The sequence below is a fragment of the Budorcas taxicolor genome, chromosome 5 (genome assembly GCF_023091745.1).
Source record: "Budorcas taxicolor isolate Tak-1 chromosome 5, Takin1.1, whole genome shotgun sequence".
NCBI lineage: Eukaryota > Metazoa > Chordata > Mammalia > Artiodactyla > Bovidae > Budorcas > Budorcas taxicolor.
Window position 1 is genome coordinate 22,658,123 of NC_068914.1, and position 19,851 is coordinate 22,677,973.

The 19,851-nt window shown below is 36.7% G+C and overlaps 1 protein-coding gene across 1 annotated transcript in view; it reads left to right on the forward strand.

Moving 5' to 3' along the window:
• CTNNA3 (catenin alpha 3) overlaps nucleotides 1-19,851 on the forward strand; it is a 1,850,481-nt gene that overhangs the window by 1,117,840 nt on the left and 712,790 nt on the right. The window contains exon 10 of the mRNA XM_052639474.1: nucleotides 13,333-13,425. Coding sequence (XP_052495434.1) covers nucleotides 13,333-13,425 — 93 coding nt within the window. The remainder of the gene's footprint in view (nucleotides 1-13,332; nucleotides 13,426-19,851) is intronic.

Below are 19,851 nucleotides of genomic sequence, written 5' to 3' on the forward strand. Positions count from 1 at the left end.
AGAAAGTGCGTTCTGAATTGAACTTCTGCATTGCCAGCCTTTTACTTTGCTGAGAGGAGCCATCTGAAATTAATGCATAAGTGGTATGTAAATTTCTGGCTCAGTACTCATTTCAGTATGGTTGTAGGCATGATAATATGAATTTGGCTTACTTAGGTAGAAAACAAAAGAGACTTCATTGGAAGATACAAGCCAGTACACATGAATGCAGGCAGAGGGCTGAGACTGGGTAGACACAGGAACTGCTCCAGGATTCCTCTCAGGAAGTGGCAGATACCTCCACGCCAGGGCAGGGAAGGACTGGGCACCTTGATCAACTGTCATGCCAGGACTTCATACCACTGAGCTAGACGAGGAGACAGCAGTTGTTTAAAGGGAAATCACACTGTTCTTGACAGAAAAAGGAGCAGATGTTGGGGAGAAGGGCCAAAATCTCTCCTACTTTTGATTTTCTTGTTTCCTGAGTAGTTTGGTTTTTAAAGTTTTATATCTTATAGACTAAATGTTTGTGCCCCCCCCCCCCCAAAATTCATATGGTGAAATCTTAACACCCAAGGTGATTGGACTGGGAGATGGAACATTTTGAAGGTGATTAGATAATGAGAGAAGAACCCTTATATATGTGATTAGTGCCCTTATGAAAAGGAATCCCAGAGATTTCCCTCAGCTCTCCTGCTCTGTGATGTTCCAGCTAGAGTAGAGGGTCATTCTAGGAACCTGGAAGCTGGTGCTCACCAGGCATTGCATCTGCCGCCACCTTGATGCTAGACTTCCCAAACTCTAGCACTGTAAGAAGTTAATTCTGTTGTTTATAAGCTACACAGTCTATTACTTTTGTTACAGTAGCCCTAATAGACTAAGCCCTATTTCTCAGGTGGTAGTATAGGTTGTTATTGCTTATCTCTAATTTGTGAAGCCTTTTCTATGACTTCCTAGCCTCTTCCGTGTGTGTGTGTGTATGTGTGTGTGTGTGTGTATGTGTGTGTGTGTGTGTATATATTTATATATTTATATATATACATATATGTGTAGTCCGTTCATGCTTCTTGTAGATTTTCACCACTTTACATTAATCTTCAGGAAGGAGTGTCTTATACAAACAAATGAAAATCAACACAAAGTCTAAATGTGTCTGTGTGTTGTGTATATGTATGTTGAGAGCAGTACATCAGAGTTACCTGGGGAACTTTTTTTGTTTTTTTTTTTAACTTTTTATTTTGTGTTCAAGTAGAGCTGATTAACAATGTTGTGATTATTTCAGGTTGACAGCAAAGGGACTTAGCCATGCATATACATGTATTCTTTCTCACTTGGGAAACTTTAAAAAGTTGAATTAAACACAGTTTATACCTCTTATAACTTCCACCCACAGTTCAGTTTAGTCGCCCAGTTTTGTACGACTCTTTGTGACCCCATGAGCCGCAGCACTCCAGGCCCCCGTGCCCATCACCAACCCAGAGTTCACTCAAACCCATGTCCATTGTGTCGGTGAGGCCATCCAACGATGTCATCCTCTGTCGTCCCCTTCTCCTCCTGCCCTCAATCTTTCCCAACATCAGGGCCTTTTCAAATGAGTCACCTCTGCACATCAGGTGGCCAAAGTATTAGAGTTTCAGCTTCAACATCAGACCTTCCATGAATACCCAGGACTGATCTCCTTTAGGATAGACTGATTGGATCTCCCTGCAGTCCAGGGGACTGTCAAGAGTCTTCAACACCATAGTTCGAAAGCATCAGTTCTTCGGTGCTCAGCTTTTTTTATAGTCCAACTCTCATATCCATACATAACTACTGGAAAAACCATAGCCTTGACTAGAGGGACCTTTGTTGGCAAAGCAATGTCTCTGCTTTTGAATATGCTGTCTAGGTTGGTTATAACTTTCCTTCCAAGGAGTAAACGTCTTTTAATTTCATGGCTGCAATCACCATCTGCAGTGATTTGGGAGCCCAGAAAAATAAAGTCTGACACTGTTTCCACTGTTTCCCCATCTATTTCCCATGAAGTGATGGGATCGGAACATGATCTTAGTTTTCTGAATGTTGAGCTTTAAGCCACCTTTTTCCACTCTCCTCTTTCACTTTCATCAAGAGGCTTTTTAGCTCCTCTTTACTTTCTGCCAGAAGGGTGGTGTCATCTGCATATTTGAGGTTATTGATATTTCTCCCAGCAATCTTGATTCCAGCTTGTGCTTCATCCAGCCCAGCGTTTCTCATGATGTACTCTGCAAAACAGTTAAATAAGCAGGGTAACAATATACAGCCTTGATATACTCCTTTTCCTATTTGGAACCAGTCTGTTGTTCCATGTCCAGTGTAACTGTTGCTTCCTGACCTGTATACAGGTTTCTCAAGAGGCAGGTCAGATGGTCTGGTATTCCCATCTCTCTCAGAATTTTCCATAGTTTATTGTGATCCACACAGTCAAAGGCTTTGGCATAGTCAATAAAGCAGAAATAGATGTTTTTCTGGAACTCTCTTGCTTTTTCAATGATCCATTGGATGCTGGCAATTTTATCTCTGGTTCCTCTGCCTTTTCTGAAACCAGCTTGAACATCTGGATGCTCACAATTCACGTATTGCTGAAGCCTGGCTTGGAGAATTTTGAGCATTACTTTACTAGCATGTGAAATGAGTGCAATTGTGCAGCAGTTTGAGCATTCTTTGGCATTGCCCTTCTTTGAGTTTGGAATGAAAACTGACCTTTTCCAGTTCTGTGGTCACTGCTGAGTTTTCCAAATTTGCCGGCATATTGAGTGCAGCACGTTCACAGCATCATCTTTCAGGATTTGAAATAGCTCAACTGGAATTCCACTGCCTCTGCTAGCTTTGTTCATAGTGATGCTTCCTAAGGCCCACCTGGCTTAACATTCCAGCTAGAGACATACTTAATATATGAGTGTCTTGGCAGAAGTATTCTGGACTTTTCTTTAATAGCCATACCAATGATTATTACATTCACCATCTAACTTATCCCACAGATTGAGAACTACTAATAAAGATTTTCTGTGGGCTCAAACTTTTTTTTCTTTTATTGAAAATATTTGACATTTTGGATTCTGTGTCGTCTATGAGGAAGCTGTTGAAAGAAAGACTTCATCTCTTTATAAGGAAGAACATCTTAATCTGTGTAACTTTGGACTACCATGCAACAGGAATACACTGTCCTGGAAAAGAGTAAGTTCTGTCTATGAAAGTGCTTACCCAGGAGTTCCATGACCATTGGCCAGAGAGGAAAATGCATAAAAATGAGAAAAGGATCTTTCTCCCCCACTGAGAGCTAAGATGCAGAGTAACATCATATTACAATTAAGTATGTGAACTAAACTATGGATATGCAACAATGGAAATCTCACCAAACATCAAAGTTTGCTTCATGTTCTTGAGAAATCCTATCACAAGTAAGTAGTGCGTAAGAACCCCTTAGTGACAGAATGAAAAATTATGATGATCAGCTGTTCAAATAGTGAGCTTGTTCCTAGCAACAATATTATTTCAGTGTCTAAGATGACTTGAGAGGACAATTGTTGCACCTGAAATTTCAAATAACACTTGATGTTGGAATGTTAATCTATAGCATGATAGGATATTCTATATTTTTAAAATGCAGTCTCTTTACTAGCTCAGAATGATAAAAAGTATAGTTAAGCCCTATAGCATGATAGACTGATATAAAGGTCATTGACATTATCCCCACTTCCCAAATACTGTTTTTATAGCTTTCCTTGGTACTAGCATTGTTTTTTTTTTTAAATTTAAATTTATTTATTTTAATCAGAGGCTACTTACTTTACAATATTGTATTGGTTTTGCCATACATCAGTATGAATCTGCCACGGGTGCACATGTGTTCCCCATCCTGACCCCCCCTCCCTCCTCCCTCCCCGTACCATCCCTCTGGGTTGTCCCAGTGCACCAGCCCCAAGCATCCAGTATCATGCATCGAACCTGGATTGGCGATTCATTTCTTATATGATATTATACATGTTTCAATGCCATTCTCCCAAATCATTCCACCCTCTCCCTCTCCCATAGAGTCCAAAAGACTGTTCTATACATCTGTGTCTCTTTTGCTGTTTTGCATACAGGGTTATCATTGCCATTTTTCTAAATTCCATATATATGCATTAGTATACTGTATTGGTGTTTTTCTCTCTAGCATTGTTATTGTTGTTTAGTCACTTAGTGATGTCCATCTCTTTTGTGACCCTATGCAGCCCACCAGGCGACTCTGTCCATAGATAGCAGTTCCCAGGCAAGAATAATGGAGAGGGTTGTCACTTCCTTTTCTAGGGGGTCTTCCTGTCCCGGGGATCGAATCCGTGTCTCCTGCATGAGCAGGTGGATTCTTTACCACTGAGAAGCCCAGTACTACTATGTCTGTATCATCTGGGTGTGGGGAGGGTCAAGTGTGGCCACCTCCTTGACCTTGGTGGAAAGTGAGGGACAAAACTAGCCTAGCTGGCAGGATTTTATGACTTCAGGTTCCTGAGCAGAGAATTTCTCTCTTAAGAACATGAGTCAGGGATGAGAGGTACCATGTTATATGCCAGGTGAAGGGAAAGGATCACAGTCCAATACATAGAAAAGATGCCAGGGATATTAATGATTAGTATACAGAACTGGAACTAGGAAGAGAAAAACAAACATCAGTAGGATAGTAATTAATGTGAATTAATTCAAGAAGTGTCTAGCCAGGCTTTGTTGCCTGCAATATTTTCAATATACCTGAAAGGGCAGTGCATTCAAATTTAAAACTTATAGAATGTGATACATCTTAGAAGGCAGAAGGACTTGTGCGAAGGAAAGAGGCTCATGAGAGAGATGCTGATGCTAAAAAAATAATCACTCCCCTCTGAGTAACATGACACCATTTCCCTGTTTGAAGATTTTTTATTTGACTTTTGCAATTATTAGAGTATTGACAGTTATTTTAAAGATACAGTTTAATCTTTTATTTTTAAAAAATGAAAGAAATTGTGTCCTGGCCTTTCCTTTTTAATAAATTTGTGAATCTACCTTTCCTTTTTAATAAATTTGTGAATCTACCTGAATGTCTTTGGTTCCATTTAGGATAATTTAGATTCTGATTTTCTTGGTCTTGGGTAAGGCACAACATCAATAAAAAGTCTGGTCAATCATTTCAATGCAGGAAAATTTCAGTACTTTAAATCAGGGTGGCATAAATAGCATACGTTGTTTTCTGGTTAGTAGTCTTCCTATCAGTGAATGGTTTGAATGTATTTCTTCTCTCTGTTTGGCTTGTTTTCCTGTCTATAAAATACTGGGTGAGAGAATATGGTCAGAGGTCACATACTGGTGAACTATGAACTAAAATAAGTGAACAGACTGTTAGTTTGACCAAGGCTATGAATTTTTCCTTGTATTTTAACGAGGTCTAATGCCATTAGACAGGGCATACATGCTCATGTTTGCCTGAGGCCCCACCACGCTACCCCACCTACTGTTACATATAGACTCTACATTTGTATATCTTGCCTGAGTCCTTAAACCATTTTGGTTTGTGGCTCTTTGATTAGAAATTGTGTCATATTTCTTTAGACTCCTAAGGTTTTACTTCTATAAAAATTCTTGAGAGAGTGAATCCTCTTCACCATCCTTAGTAAAAGATAAGATGATCTGGAAGGGAATTCATACATCTTCAGGGCTGCTGCTGCTGCTGCTAAGTCGCTTCAGTCATGTCTGACTCTGTGCAACCCCATAGACGGGCAGCCCACCAGGCTCCCCCATCCCTGGGATTCTCCAGGCAAGAACACTGGAGTGGGTTTCCATTTCCTTCTCCAATGCATGAAAGTGAAAAGTGAAATGAAGTCGCTCAGTCGTGTCCAACTCCTAGCGACCCTATGGACTGTAGCCTACCAGGCTCCTCCGTCCATGGGATTTTCCAGGCAAGAGTACTGGAGCAGGGTGCCATTGCCTTCTCTGTCTTCAGGGCTACCAGGTATCAAAGTGTCTTCACACACTGTCTCATTTAATCTTCAAAGTACTCAAGTTAGGTAGATACTGATACTATCATACCCATTTTATAGATGACAAAATTCTCTCAGTTATTACCATTTTATCCATGGCCAGAAATTTTGGTAATTGTGGGAATAGGTTAAAATCCAGACCTAGTTGTCTCCAAAACCTCTCTATGAATAATTTCCCATAGAGGACAGAAATGTTTCACAAAGATCTCTTGAATAATAAAACTTTACATAGACTTATGAAAAAAGTTCGATATATAAAAAATGTCAAATGTCCAAATATCTCAAAGTATCTTACAAAATATTTTATTTGCATGCTATTTTCTTCAACCAGTAGGGAGTTGCCTTCATGTTTTGCCTAGGAACATACCTGACTGCCTGAAGAGCCACACAGAACTTATGAATATTAGAAGAAATTTGGCTTTCACTTACCTCACCTGGTAAAGAATCGGCCTGCAATGTGAGAGACCTGGGTTCAACCCCTGGGTTGGGAAGATCCCCTGAAGAAGGGAAAGGCTACCCACTGCAGTATAGTCCATGGGGTTGCAGTGAGTCAGACACGACTGAGCAACTTTCACTTTACACATTGATTTGACCTAGAAAAGATGTTACAAATCACTCAAATTAGAAATGTAAAGATATTTTTAACACATAACTTTCTCTGGTCACAGAATATTAACTATCCTATACATTTAAATTTGTTTGTATAAAATATCACTGAAACTCGACAAGCCTTAATTTGGTAATCATAACTGACTGTCTAGAGAGCTTACCTGACGTGGAACAGTTCTGGTAAGGAGAAGTTTGGGCATGTCTGAATAAAAGAAGACAGAAAGAGTGTTAATATAATCATTCAGGGAGTAGAAAACTTTGAGTTGTATTTTCAACTCAGTGTTAAATAAAACTTAAGTATGATAATATAAACAGAAACTTTGTGTTTAGGATGATTTTTATGTTAACATGAATAATTAAATTTACTTCAGTAACAGGGTAACCAGTAAATGTCCAGAAGAAAGAGGCTTGTTTAAAAAAAACAAAGATGATAAATTAAAAATTAAAGTGTATCCACTCTTCCCACTGGTACCATAATTTCATGCTCTATGTCTGAGAGTCTACTTCTGTTTTGTTGTTGTTGAAACACTAAGTCATGTCTGACTCTTTGAGATCCCATGGACTGCAGCCCTCCAGGCTTCTCTGTCCTACATTCATCTGGAGTTTGCTTAAATTCATGTCCATTGAGTCAGTGATGGTATCTAACCATCTCATCTTTTTGTCTTCTATCTTTCCTGGCATTAGGATCTTTTCAAATGAATTGGCTCTTTATATCAGGTAATCAAAGTTTTAGAGCTTCAGCATCAGTCCTTCCAGTAAATATTCAGGATTGATTTATTTTAGGACTGACTGATTTGACCTCCTTGCAGTCCAAGGAATTCCTAAGAGTCTTCTCCAGCACCAAAATTCAAAGCATCAGTTCTTAGACACTCAGCCTTCTTATGATCCAACTCGCATATCCAAACATGACTACTGGAAAAACCATAGCTTTGACCATGCAGACGTTTGTCAGCAAAGTGATGTCTCTGCTTTTTAATACACTAGGTTTCTCATAGCTTTCCTTTCAGTGAGCAAGTATCTCTTAATTTCATGGCTGCAGTATCCATCCACAGTAATTTCTGAGCCCAAGAAAATAAAATCTGTCACTGTTTCCACTTTTTCCCCTTCTATTTACCATGAGTGTGATGGGACTGGATGCTATGATCTTTGTTGTTTGAATGTTGAGTTTAAGCCAGCTTTTTCACTCTCCTCTTTCACCCTCTTCAAGAGTCTCTTTAGTTTCTCTTCACTTTATGCCATTAGAGTGGTGTCATCTGCATATCTGAGGTTGCTGATATTTGTCCCAGCAATCTTGATTCCAGCTTGAAACCAACCAGCCTGGTATATCGCATGAAGTACTCTGCATAGAAGGGTGACAATGTAATGTGCTCCTTTCCCAGTTTGAAATGAGTCCATTGTTACATGTCCAGTTCTAACTGTTGCTTCTTGACCCTCATACAGGTTTCTCAGGAGACAGGTAAGGTGGTCTGGAATTTCCTTCTCTAATAATATTCCACAGTTTGTTGTGATCCATACCGTCAATGGCTTTAGCGTAATCACTAAAGCAGAAGTAGATGGTTTTCTAGACTTCCTTTGCTATCTTTACGATCCAGTGGACATTGGCAATTTGATTTCTGGTTCCTCTGCCTTTTTAAAATCCAGCTTGTACATCTGGATGTTCTCAATTCCTATTCTGTTGAAGTCTAGAATTTTGAGCATAAACTTACTAACATATGAAATGAGAGCAATTGTCCAGGTGGTTTGAACATTCTTTGGCATTGCCCTTCTTGGGGATTGAAATGAAAAACTGACCTTTTCCAGTCCTATGGCTGAGTTTTCCAAATTTGCTGACATATTGAGTACAGGATTTTAAGAGCATCATCTTTTAGAATTTTAGATGGCTCTGCTGAAATTCTGTCACTTCCACTAGCTTTGTAATAATGCTTCCTGGACTTCACACACCAGGATGCCCAGCTCTAGGTGAGTGATCACACCACTGTGGTTATCTGGATCAGTAAGACCTTTTGTATATAGTTCTTTTATGTATTCTGGCCACCTCTTAATCTCTTCTACTTCTGTTAGGTTATTAGTGTTTCTATCCTTTATCGTGCCCTTTTCTATTTTGTGATAAGTTAATTTGATTTATTTTTTAAGATGCTGCATGTTTGTTGTTCTCTTTCTGACATACTTCACTTACTATGATAATCTCCATGACCATCCATGTTGCTGCAAATGACATTATTTCACTGTTTTTAATGGCTGAATAATATTCTGTTGTATATATGTAGCACCTTTTGTTTATGCATTTCTCTGTCAGTGGACATTTAGGTTGCTTCCAAATAACGCACATTGGAGTGCATGGATTCTTTTGAAAGGACGTTTTTCTCTGGCTATATGCCCAGGAGTGGGCTTGTAGATCACATGGTAGTTATGTTTTCTTAAAAATATTTATTTATTTGTTTGGCCATGTCAGACCTCTTTGGGGCACATGGGCTCTTCGTTGGAGCACAGGCTTCTCTCTACCTGTGGTCCATGAGCTTGCTGCCCCATAACTTGTAGGCTATAGTCCATGGGGTTGCAAAAGTGTCTGACATGACTCAGAGACTAAACAACAACAGCAACATGGGATCTTAGTTCTCTGACCATGGATGGAACCTGAGTCCCCTGCATTGGAAGGCAGATTCTTAACCAATGGACAACCACAGAAGTCCATATTTTTTAGTTTCTTAAGAAACCTCCGTACGGCTCTCTATAGTGTTTGCACCAATTTACTTTCATACTGACAGTGAAGGAGTATGAAGGTTTCCTTTTCTCCACACCCTCCTCAGCATTTATTGTTTGTAGATTTTTTGATGATGACCCTTCTGACTGATGTGAAGAGATATCTCATTGTAGTTTTAATTTGCATTTTTCTAATAATGCCTTCTCTAATAATTAATGTTTATTAGAAATTATTACTTTCTAATAATTAATTTTTCTAAAATTAATGTTTCTAATGTTGAACATCTTTTGGGATGCTTCTTGTTCATCTGTGTGTGAGTCTGTGTGCATGCTCAGTCGTGTTCAACTCTTTGTCACCCTATGGACTATAGTCCATCAGTCTCCTCTTCCATGGCATTCTCTAGGCAAGAATACTGGAGTAGGTTGCTATTCTCTTCTCCAGGGAATCTTCTTGATCTAGGGATTGAACCAGGGTCTCCTGCATGGCAGGCAGATTCTTTACTGCTGAGCCACCGGGGAAGTCCTCTTGGCCATCTGTATGTCTTCTTTAGAGAAATGTCTATTTAGGTCTTCTGCTCACTTTTTGGATTGGATTGTTTGGCATAGATTGGGAGTCTGAGATTGGCATGCACACACTACTATATTTAAAATAGGTAACCAACATGGACCTACTATATAGCACAGGGAATACTGCTTCAGTTCAGCTTACTTTAGTCTCTCAATCGTGTCCAAATTTTTTCAACCCAAGAACAACAGCACGCAAGGCCTTCCTGTCCATCACCAATTGACAGAGTCCACCCAAACCCATGTCCATTGAGTCGGTGATGCCATCCAACCATCTCATCCTCTGTCATCTCCTTCTCCTCCTGCCCTCAGTCTTTCCCAGCATCAGGATCTTTTCAAATGAGTCAGCTCCTCGCATCAGGTGGCCAAAGTATTGGAGTTTCAGCTTCAGCATCAGTACTTCCAATGAACATCCAGGACTGATCTCTTTTAGGATGGACTGGTTGGATCTCCTTGCAGTCCAAAGAACTCTTAAGAGTCTTCTCCAACACCAGAGTTCAAAAGCATATATTCTTTGGTGCTCAGCTTTCTTTATAGTCCAACTCTCACATCCATACATGCCCATTGGAAAAACCATAGCCTTGACTAGAGGGACCTTTGTTGGCAAAGCAATGTCTCTAATATGCTATCGAGGTTGATCATAACTTTCCTTCCAAGGAGTAAGCATCTTTTAATCTCATGGCTGCAATCACAATCTGCAGTGATTTTGGAGCCCCCAAAAATAAAGTCAGCCACTGTTTCCACTGCTTCCCCATCTATTTCCCATGAAATGATGGGACCAGATGCCATGATCTTCGTTTTCTGAATGTTGAGCTTTAAGCCAACTTTTTCACTCTCCTCTTTCACTTTCATCAAGAGGCTTTTTAGTTCTTCTTTACTTTCTGCCATAAGGGTGGTATCATCTGCATATCTGAGGTTATTGATATTTCTCCTGGCAATCTTGATTCCAGCTTGTGCTTCCTCCAGCCCAGTGTTTCTTATAATGTACTCTGCATGTAAGTTAGATTAGCAGGGTAACAATATATAGCCTTGATAGCTCCTTTTCCTATTTGGAACCAGTCTGTTGTTCCATGTCCAATTCTAACTGTTGCTTCCTGATCTGCATACAGTTTTCTCAGAGGCAGGTCAGGTGGTCTGGTATTCCCATCTGTTTCACAAATTTCCACAGTTTATTGTGATCCACATAGTCAAAGGCTTTGGCCTAGTCAGTAAAGCAGAAATAGATGTTTTTCTGGAACTCTTGCTTTTTTGATGATCCAGCAGATGTTGGTACTTTGATTTCTGGTTCCTCTACCTTTTCTAAATCCAGCTTGAACATCTGGAAGTTCACGGTTCACGTGTTACTGAAGCCTGGCTTGGAGAATTTTGAGCATTACTTTACTAGTGTGTGAGATGAGTGCAATTGTGCAGTAGTTTGAGCATTCTTTGGCATTGCCTTTCTTTGGGACTGGAATGAAAAATGACCTTTTCCAGTCCTGTGGCCACTGCTGAGTTTTCCAGATTTGCTGATGCATTGAGTGCAGCACTTCCACAGCATCATCTTTCAGGATTTGAAACAGCTCAACTGGAATTCTATCACCTGCACTATCTTTGTTTGCAGTGATGCTTCCTATGGCCCACTTGGCTTCACATTCCAGGATGTCTGGCTCTAGGTGAGTGATCACACCATCGTGATTATCTGGGTCATGAAGACCTTTTTTGTACAGTTCTTCTGTGTATTCTTGCCACCTATTCTTAATATCTTCTGCTTCTGTTAGGTCCGTACCATTTCTGTCCTTTCTGAGCCCATCTTTGCATAAAATATTCCCTTGGTATCTCTAGCATCCTGTAATAACCTAAATGAGAAAATAATCCAAAAAATAATAGATACATTTATAACTGAATCCCTTATTATATACCTAAAACTGACATAAAACTGTTAATCAACTATATTTGAATATAAAATTAAAGAAATTTAAAAAGTATCTATATAGAGTATCTTTCTGTAATTTTTAAACTTTGGTTTAACCAACATTCATCTATTTGATCAAAAGATTGAGCCAATAATTTCATATTTCTACTTAAAGCAAACAGTGCTCAAATTTACAGGCAGCTATTTTCTGCAAATACAGTGAAAATTATTATAAAATTTATTAAAGGAATTAAACTGCTACATTTTACTTTCTGTGAGTGGGGTTTTAAGAATGGAGTGGGGTACGGAAACGACTGCCCTTTTCAAATAATCACAAATGTGCTAATTATGTGGCTGATATGAAAGTTGAGGCATTGTGACCTTCAAGCCAACAAAAGACCTTTTCAAGTAAGCCATTTCCATGTACATTAATAAAGTGATCAATGCCATTCCACAGTTAAATAATATATGGCTGTCATTTCATTATATGTAAATGCAAACCAAGGAGTTGTTTCACTGCCAACATATTTAAAGTAATGCTATAAAAAATAAAAAAGCAAAGACTGTAAATCCATGTAAGTAACAGTTTTTGGTATTCTACAGATAGTCATCCAAAGAGATGTTTGTTGTTCACTTCCAACACATACAGTTTAAGTGAAGTTTCTCTGCAACTGATTGGATTTTGGACTTGATCAGTAAAAACTGCCTTGTGATAAAGTATATAATAACTGAAACATGATGAAAATGATTGTTAGGAAAGTGATCTCTTTGCAGTGATGGAGGCAGTGACATATTTTATAGATCTGAGAAAACATTGCCTCTGTACATGAAGACTCACCTGCTAGCAAGGGGGATGTTGAATAAGACTGAAGTTCAAAGGAAAAGGATGGAACTCCACAATCTTTCTCACGACTTGTTCATGGTATAAAGAAAATCCTTATGGACATTGGACTTAGGTCATCGCCATGAAGGCAGTTATTTTAAAGGGCAGTCATATCCTTGGGAAACAATGTGTTTCAAAACAATAATGTATTAAAAAATATGAATATTAGGGTGTGAATCAAATTGACTGCTGGAATGTCAAATAGTGCCTATGAAGTTGTAGTAGAAAATCAAGAACAGGAAGAAGAATTCAATTATCCTGTATTTGCCCAGCTTTGTAGCATATTTGATGCTGAATAAAACATGAACAAAGATACAGTCATGCTTAATGCAACTTAAGAATGCATAATAGACTTCTGGGAAATAATAAACCAATTACAAACTTAAAATAAACCACAATCATATGAATCCAAGAATTTATTAGCATTCAATCCATAGATAAACTTTTTCTCAGTCTCATAAAAAAACCATAGCAGCATCTTATTATGGGTTAGATATTGATACCAAGAGACTGTACAGGGATTGCAAATTTGTTCACCAGTCTTCCTGTTGGCTTTAAACACTACTGTATGGCCTTTATTGTTATTTAATAGATTTCTGAATGCTTCCATAAAGTAGATACCAGTGACATTTATGTGATAACAGATGTTTCTGCATTTCCTCGATAATTGAGATAATTTCCATTATTTTGTATTTAAGGTGGCAAATCTTGCTTGTTCCATGTCAACAAATGAAGATGGGATTAAGATTGTCAGAGTTGCTGCCAATCACCTGGAAACCTTGTGTCCACAGGTATGATAACTGTCTTTCATTAAACTAGCTATAAAAAAATTATGTGTAATGCTTCAGACTTTCATACATATGGAAACATATTAAAATATATATTTAAAAAATATAAACTGACTCATCCTAAGGTCATAGTTTACTCTTTACTAAGCATTTCATTCTTTATTTGACACCTGGTTCTTGTAACAGTTCCTGAGAGACCATCTTAGAATTTTCTGAATGGTATAGTTTGAAATCAAAGAAGTGTTTTGTGCAACAGATCTGATTTATTTTTAGTCATTATTTAATTTGAAATCTCAAATCATGTGAAAAGAATGTTTTTTTTTTTTTTTTCTCTTTTATCAAAAGAAGGCATGAGCTTGAAAAAAGCCAAGAAATGTTGTCTTGTCTGGAATTCAGGAGTTTTTTAAAATCCAAAGAGAAACATATTGCTTAGGAATTATTTCTAGATGAGTAATTATCTCAAAACTATGATTCAGGATACACAGGAGAAGGGGACAACAGAGGATGAGATGGTTGGATAGCATCACCAACTCAATGGGCATGAGTTTGAGTAATCTCTGGGAGTTGGTGACGCACAGGGAAGCCTGATGTGCTGCAGTCCATGGGGTCACAAAGAATCAGACATAACTGAGCGACTGAACTGAACTGAGGATACACATAAGGTCAATCCTTCGTTGCCTTAGAATAAGCAACAAGTGATGTAGATAATTACTTCCCAATTAAAACCACAGTAGTTGCAAAGATGTGAAATATAATAATGATTAGAAATTTCAAGTCTCTGAACTTCTGCTGGAATTCTAATTTTACTAAAAGCAGAATGTGTGTTAAATTCTTCACTTGCTTTGCCGATGATTTCATCTGTAAGAATATTTAGGAAATAGTAAGGTGACTGCTTCTTTAGACTTAATGCTGATTAACAAATGAAAACTGGCTGAAGTACGATCTGGAGGAACCAGCAACTGAGATCTCATAACTGAGGTCAGTTTTCTATGAGGTCCCATAGGGAACAGAACTGTGCAATAGGTCTCTGAAGTGGCTGAATCACTTACATTCCCCTCAGTAGACTGAGTTTTTGTTTCTCCATATTGTGGATAACACTTGATGCTGTCACTATTGAAATGCCTTTTGAATCTGAATAGTACTCAGAATATCTCATTGGTTTCAATTTATACTTTTATGATTACTCAAGAAAACACTTAAAAAAACAGTTATTAACCATTTGGCTTTCAAAGTCTGTGAATTGCTTAAACCCTTTGACAATTTTTAGTTGCTTGTTTTTATTGCACTGCTTAGATTTATTAAAAATATCTTCTGTTGACTGTGGCTTTTCCTTTAACTTTGAATATAATATTTTAATCCTAAAGTGTTTTAAGAACTATAATATGAACATATGATTCATCTTTTAATTTTTTAATTAGACATTTGAGCACCTATTCTGTGCCATGGTGTGTTGGTTTGTGCTTTGTCAAGAAATTCTTCCAACAAAAGGGTTACACAGTCCCCATATTTTCTTTTTAAAATAGCAAATACTGTTATTTAACATTTAAGTCTTTATTTTATCTGAAATTTATGTTTATGTCTAACAGGAGGTTGAATATAATTTTTTAAAAGTGGTAACTTTATTTTTTAGATTCCATATGTAAGTGAAATCATGTGATATTTACCTTACTCTGTTTGACATCTCATTTAGCATATTATTTCCAGGTCTATCAATGTTATCACAGTGGCAAGGTTTAATTAATTTTTTATGGCTGGGTAATATTCCATTGTGTTTGTGTTGTATGTGTGTGTGCACAGCATCTTCTTTATTCACTCATTTATTGATAAAAACACTTAGGATGCTTTAACATCTTGGCTATTATAAATAATGCTGCAATGAACATGAAAGTGAAGTTGCTCCGCTGTGTCCGACTCTTTGCGAACTTGTGGACTGTAGCCCACATCCGTCCATGGGATTCTCCAGGCAAGAATACTGGAGTGGGTTGCCATTTCCTTCTTCAGGGGATCTTCCTGACCCAAGGATTGAACCCAGGTCTCCTTCATTGCACGTAGACGCTTTAACCTTTGAGCCATCAGGGAAGCCCATAGGGATGCCTATATCTTTTCTTTTTTTTTTAATTTTTAAATTAAAAAAAAAAAATTTGGCTGTGCTGTGGCTTTTGGGATCTTACTTCTTGAACCAGAGACTGAACCCACGCCCTCAGCAGTGAAAGAGTGTTGTCCTAACCACTGGGCCATCAGGGAATTCTCACATATATCTTTTTAAACCAATGTTTTTGTTTTCTTTGGATAAAATCCCAGAAGTGGAATTGCTAGATCATTTGGTAGTTCTATGTTTAATTTTTTGAGGAACCCCCCTACTGTTTTTCATAGTGGCTACACCAATTTACATTCCCACAAATAATGCACAAGGGGTCCTTTTTCTCTATGTCCTTGCCTACACTTATTACAACAGGTGTAAAGTGATAGCTCATGACTTCAATTTGCATTTCCCTGATGATTAGTGATACTGAGCATCTTTTCATGTGCCTGTTGGCCATCTGGATACTTCTTTGGAAAAAAATGTCTATTCAAGTTCTTTACCCATTTTTAATTGGGTTGTTTCTTTCTTTCTTTTTTGATGTTGAGTCTTACGAGTTCTTTGTATATTTTGGATGTTAAGTGCTTAGTGAGTATTTTGTTTGCAAGTATCTCCTCTCATTCAGTATGTAGCTTTTAATTTTGTTGATAGTTTCCCTAACTGTGCAAAAGCTTTTTAAGTTTGATGTAGTCTCATTTGTTTATCTTTGATTTTGTTTTCTTTACCTGAGAATACATATCCCCAAAATATTGCTAAGACTGATGTCAAAGAGCATCCTGCCTACATTTTTTTAATTAGAAGTTTTATGGTTTTGGGTCTTACATTTAAGTCTTTAATCCATTTTGAATTTATGTGAGAAAATAGTCCAGCTTCATTCTTTTGCAAGTAGCTGTCCAGTTTTCCCAATACAACTTATTAAAAAGGGTATACTTTTCCACACTGTATATTCTTGCCCCTCCTCTTGTAGATTAATTGCCACGTAAGTGTAATTTTTTTTTCCTGGGCTCTTTTCTATGTTCCACTGACTTATATGTCTGTTTTTGTATGTTTTTGTATGTTGTATGTTTGTAAGTTTCATCTGTTTTTGTACCATACTGTTTTGACTACTGTGCTTTGTAATATAGTTTGAAATCAGGAAGAAAGATGTCTCTGGCTTTGTTCTTTCTCAAGATTATGTTTGCTGTTTGGACTCTTTTGTGTTTCCATACAAATGAATTATTTGTTCTAGTTTTGTGAAAAATATCACTGGTATTTTGGTATTAATTATGTTGAATCTGTAGATTGCCTTGGGTAGTACGGTCACTTTATCAACACTATTAATTCTTCCACCCCAAGAACATGATATATAAAGATATTGGAGAGGCATCTCTTTGTGTCTCCTTCAATTCCTTTATCAGTGTTTTATAGTTTTCCTAATAAGAGTCTTTTATCTCCTTAGATTTATTTCTAAATATTTTATACTTTGTCATGCAATTATAAATTGGATTATTCTCTTAATTTCTCTTTCTAGTTTGTTGTTAGTGCATAGAAGCACAACTGATTTCTGTCTATTAATTTTATATCCTGAAACTTTATTGAATTCACTCATGAGTTACAATAGATTTTTGTAGCATCTTTAGGATTCTCCATATATTGGATCTTATTGGCTGTAAACTGTGGCAGTTTTACTTTTTACCTTAAAATTTAGACTCCTTTCATTTCCTTTTCCTGTCTGAATGCTGTGTCCATTACTTCCAAACTATGTTTAATAAAAATGGCAAGAGTGTGCATCCTTATTCCTGATCTTAGAGGAAATAGTTTTAGCTTTTCATACATTGCATATGATGTTGACTGTGAGTTTTTCACATATGGCCTTTATTATTTTGAGGTGCATTCCTTCTATACCCACTTTTTTTGGATTTTTTAATCATAAATGTTGAATTTTGTAAAAAACTTTTGCTACATCTATTGAGATGATCATATGATTTTTACTGTTCAATTTGTTAATGTGGTATATTATATTGATTGTTTGACAATACTGAACCATCTTTCATTGCTGGGATAAATCCTACTTGCTCACAGTATATGATCCTTTTATTGTATTGTTGAACTTGGTTTGCTAATGTTTAGTCGAGGGTTTTTGCATCTATGTTCATCAATGGCATTAGCCTATAATTTTTGTGTGCATGTGTTATATCTTTGGTTTTGGTGTCAGGGAGAGTTACAGTCTTAATTGTGACCTTTGGTTACATCTTGATATCTTCTAGTCAATTTTAAATGCATTGTTTCTTTCTTTAAAGTATTACTGTTCTGCTCTTCTCTTTTATGTAACTTTAATTATCCACTTACAAAGTTCTATAAAAATACATATTAGAATTTTTTATTGAAATTGTTAAAATGTTTTAGATTTTAGATTATTTTAGGGAAAAGTGGCTCCTTCAAGCTATTAAATATTTCCATTAATAAACATGTTTTATATATCCCCATAATCAGATCTTTTTTTAAAATGTCCTTCAGAGACTCTTTAATATTCCTTTTATTATTAATTACAATAAAGTTCATGGCTATATTTTGATGGCATCCCAATTTTTCTCAATAGGCCAGAAAACTTTCCTGAAGACCAGACTCAAATATTTAATTTTCCCTTTACATCTCCACATTTATGCCTAGAAGACATCTAAAACTTAAAATAGCCAAATGGAACCCCTACTAGCTACATCCCCGCCTCATTTTGCTTTTCTTCAGTCTTACTGATTTTAGTTAACAGCATGGCCTTTCACCTAGTTTCTCTGAGGAAAACCTAGAGATTTTCTTTTTTTGTTTTAATGCAGTAAATATTTATCGAACATATGCTATGTAGTAGGTGTCATTTGTGCAGCTGGGGAGTAAACAGTAAAATAAATTAGTCAAAACTCTTGTCCTAGTGAAACTCATATTTTAATTATATCTAATGGCTAGTTTTCCTATTTAATCCATTAACAAGCCCTATAAGTTTCACCAAAAATATTTGTCTTGAATCTATATACTTCTCTTCATGTTGTTTGTCAACAGGATGAAAAATATCATAGTCTGTGCCTCATCATTTCTATCTTTGACTGCAGAAATATCCTACATGGTTTCCATGCTCATACTCATGTCTCTCTAATCTACTTCCCATATAAATACCCAATTTTAAAAATGTTTAGCATAGCAGTTGCTTTCCTTAGCCCGATACAATAAAATGCAAAGTTCTTTTAATGAGTGATTCAGACTTACATGAAATTTCTACTCCCTAACTGTCAACTCTACTTCATATTATTTTCTTTTGCATGCGTTAGATCTCTGCACTTTGGCCTTTCTGTTTCTAGAACACAATAAGCTTCTTACCACCTGAGGAAGTTCACACTTGGTAATTTCCCAGTTTGCTTTTTCATATGGCCATATGGACAGCTTCTGTTATGTTCAATTTGTGAAAACTGGGCTCAAATATCATCTCAGACATCAGCCTCTTTAGTTACCTATCATGTCACCATATTTATTTCTTTTAAAGTCTCTACTATAATTTGATATTATATTTTATATTATTTTGTTAGTTTTTTATTATACATTGTCCATTCTCAAATATAAAGTTTATGAAAGCAGTGATTTATTGTTTCTTATTCACTACCTGTACCCCACATACCTAACAGAAATGCAGCATATATTGGATGCTCAATAACTATTTGTCCAATATATGGGCAGGGTTTCTAGAATATTAAATCATTTTATATTCATAGACTACAACAAGAATTTTTGCAACATCTTTTAGGTATATCTTTCTTTTTTCAACAATGTAAAAAATTACCTTATAATTAGTTTGAGTTGTAATTGATAAAAAATAAACTGTTAAAATGGCTGATTAATGTATAGTTGCTAACCTCTACTGCTGGGGTGCAATCTGCCCTTGGCCTAGCTCATTTCAGTATTTTACTAGTGATTTGGATAAAATTTTATAATTATGGTCTTAATTTTTTTCAGTTGAAAATTAGAAGGTAAAGGGTCTATATTAGCTGAAAGAGTCTGGTCATAAAAAATTTGAATATTCAAAACATGGACTGAATATTATTATATTCAGCAAAGAGTCGGACATGACTGAGCGACTGAACTGAACTGAATACTGAATAGGTAAAATATTAAACCATATATTTTTGGCACTATAAAAGAAATCTAAAAATAAATAAATAAACATAGCTTAGTAAATATTTACTGTCTAAAAGGCTAAGAAATTTTGTTGATAGTAATCTCAGTATGAATCAACAATGTGATTTAGCAGTCAGAAAAGACTAATACAGCATTTTTTTCATCATAGAACAAGTTCTAAAATTTATTCTTTACCTCTGTACTGCAAAATT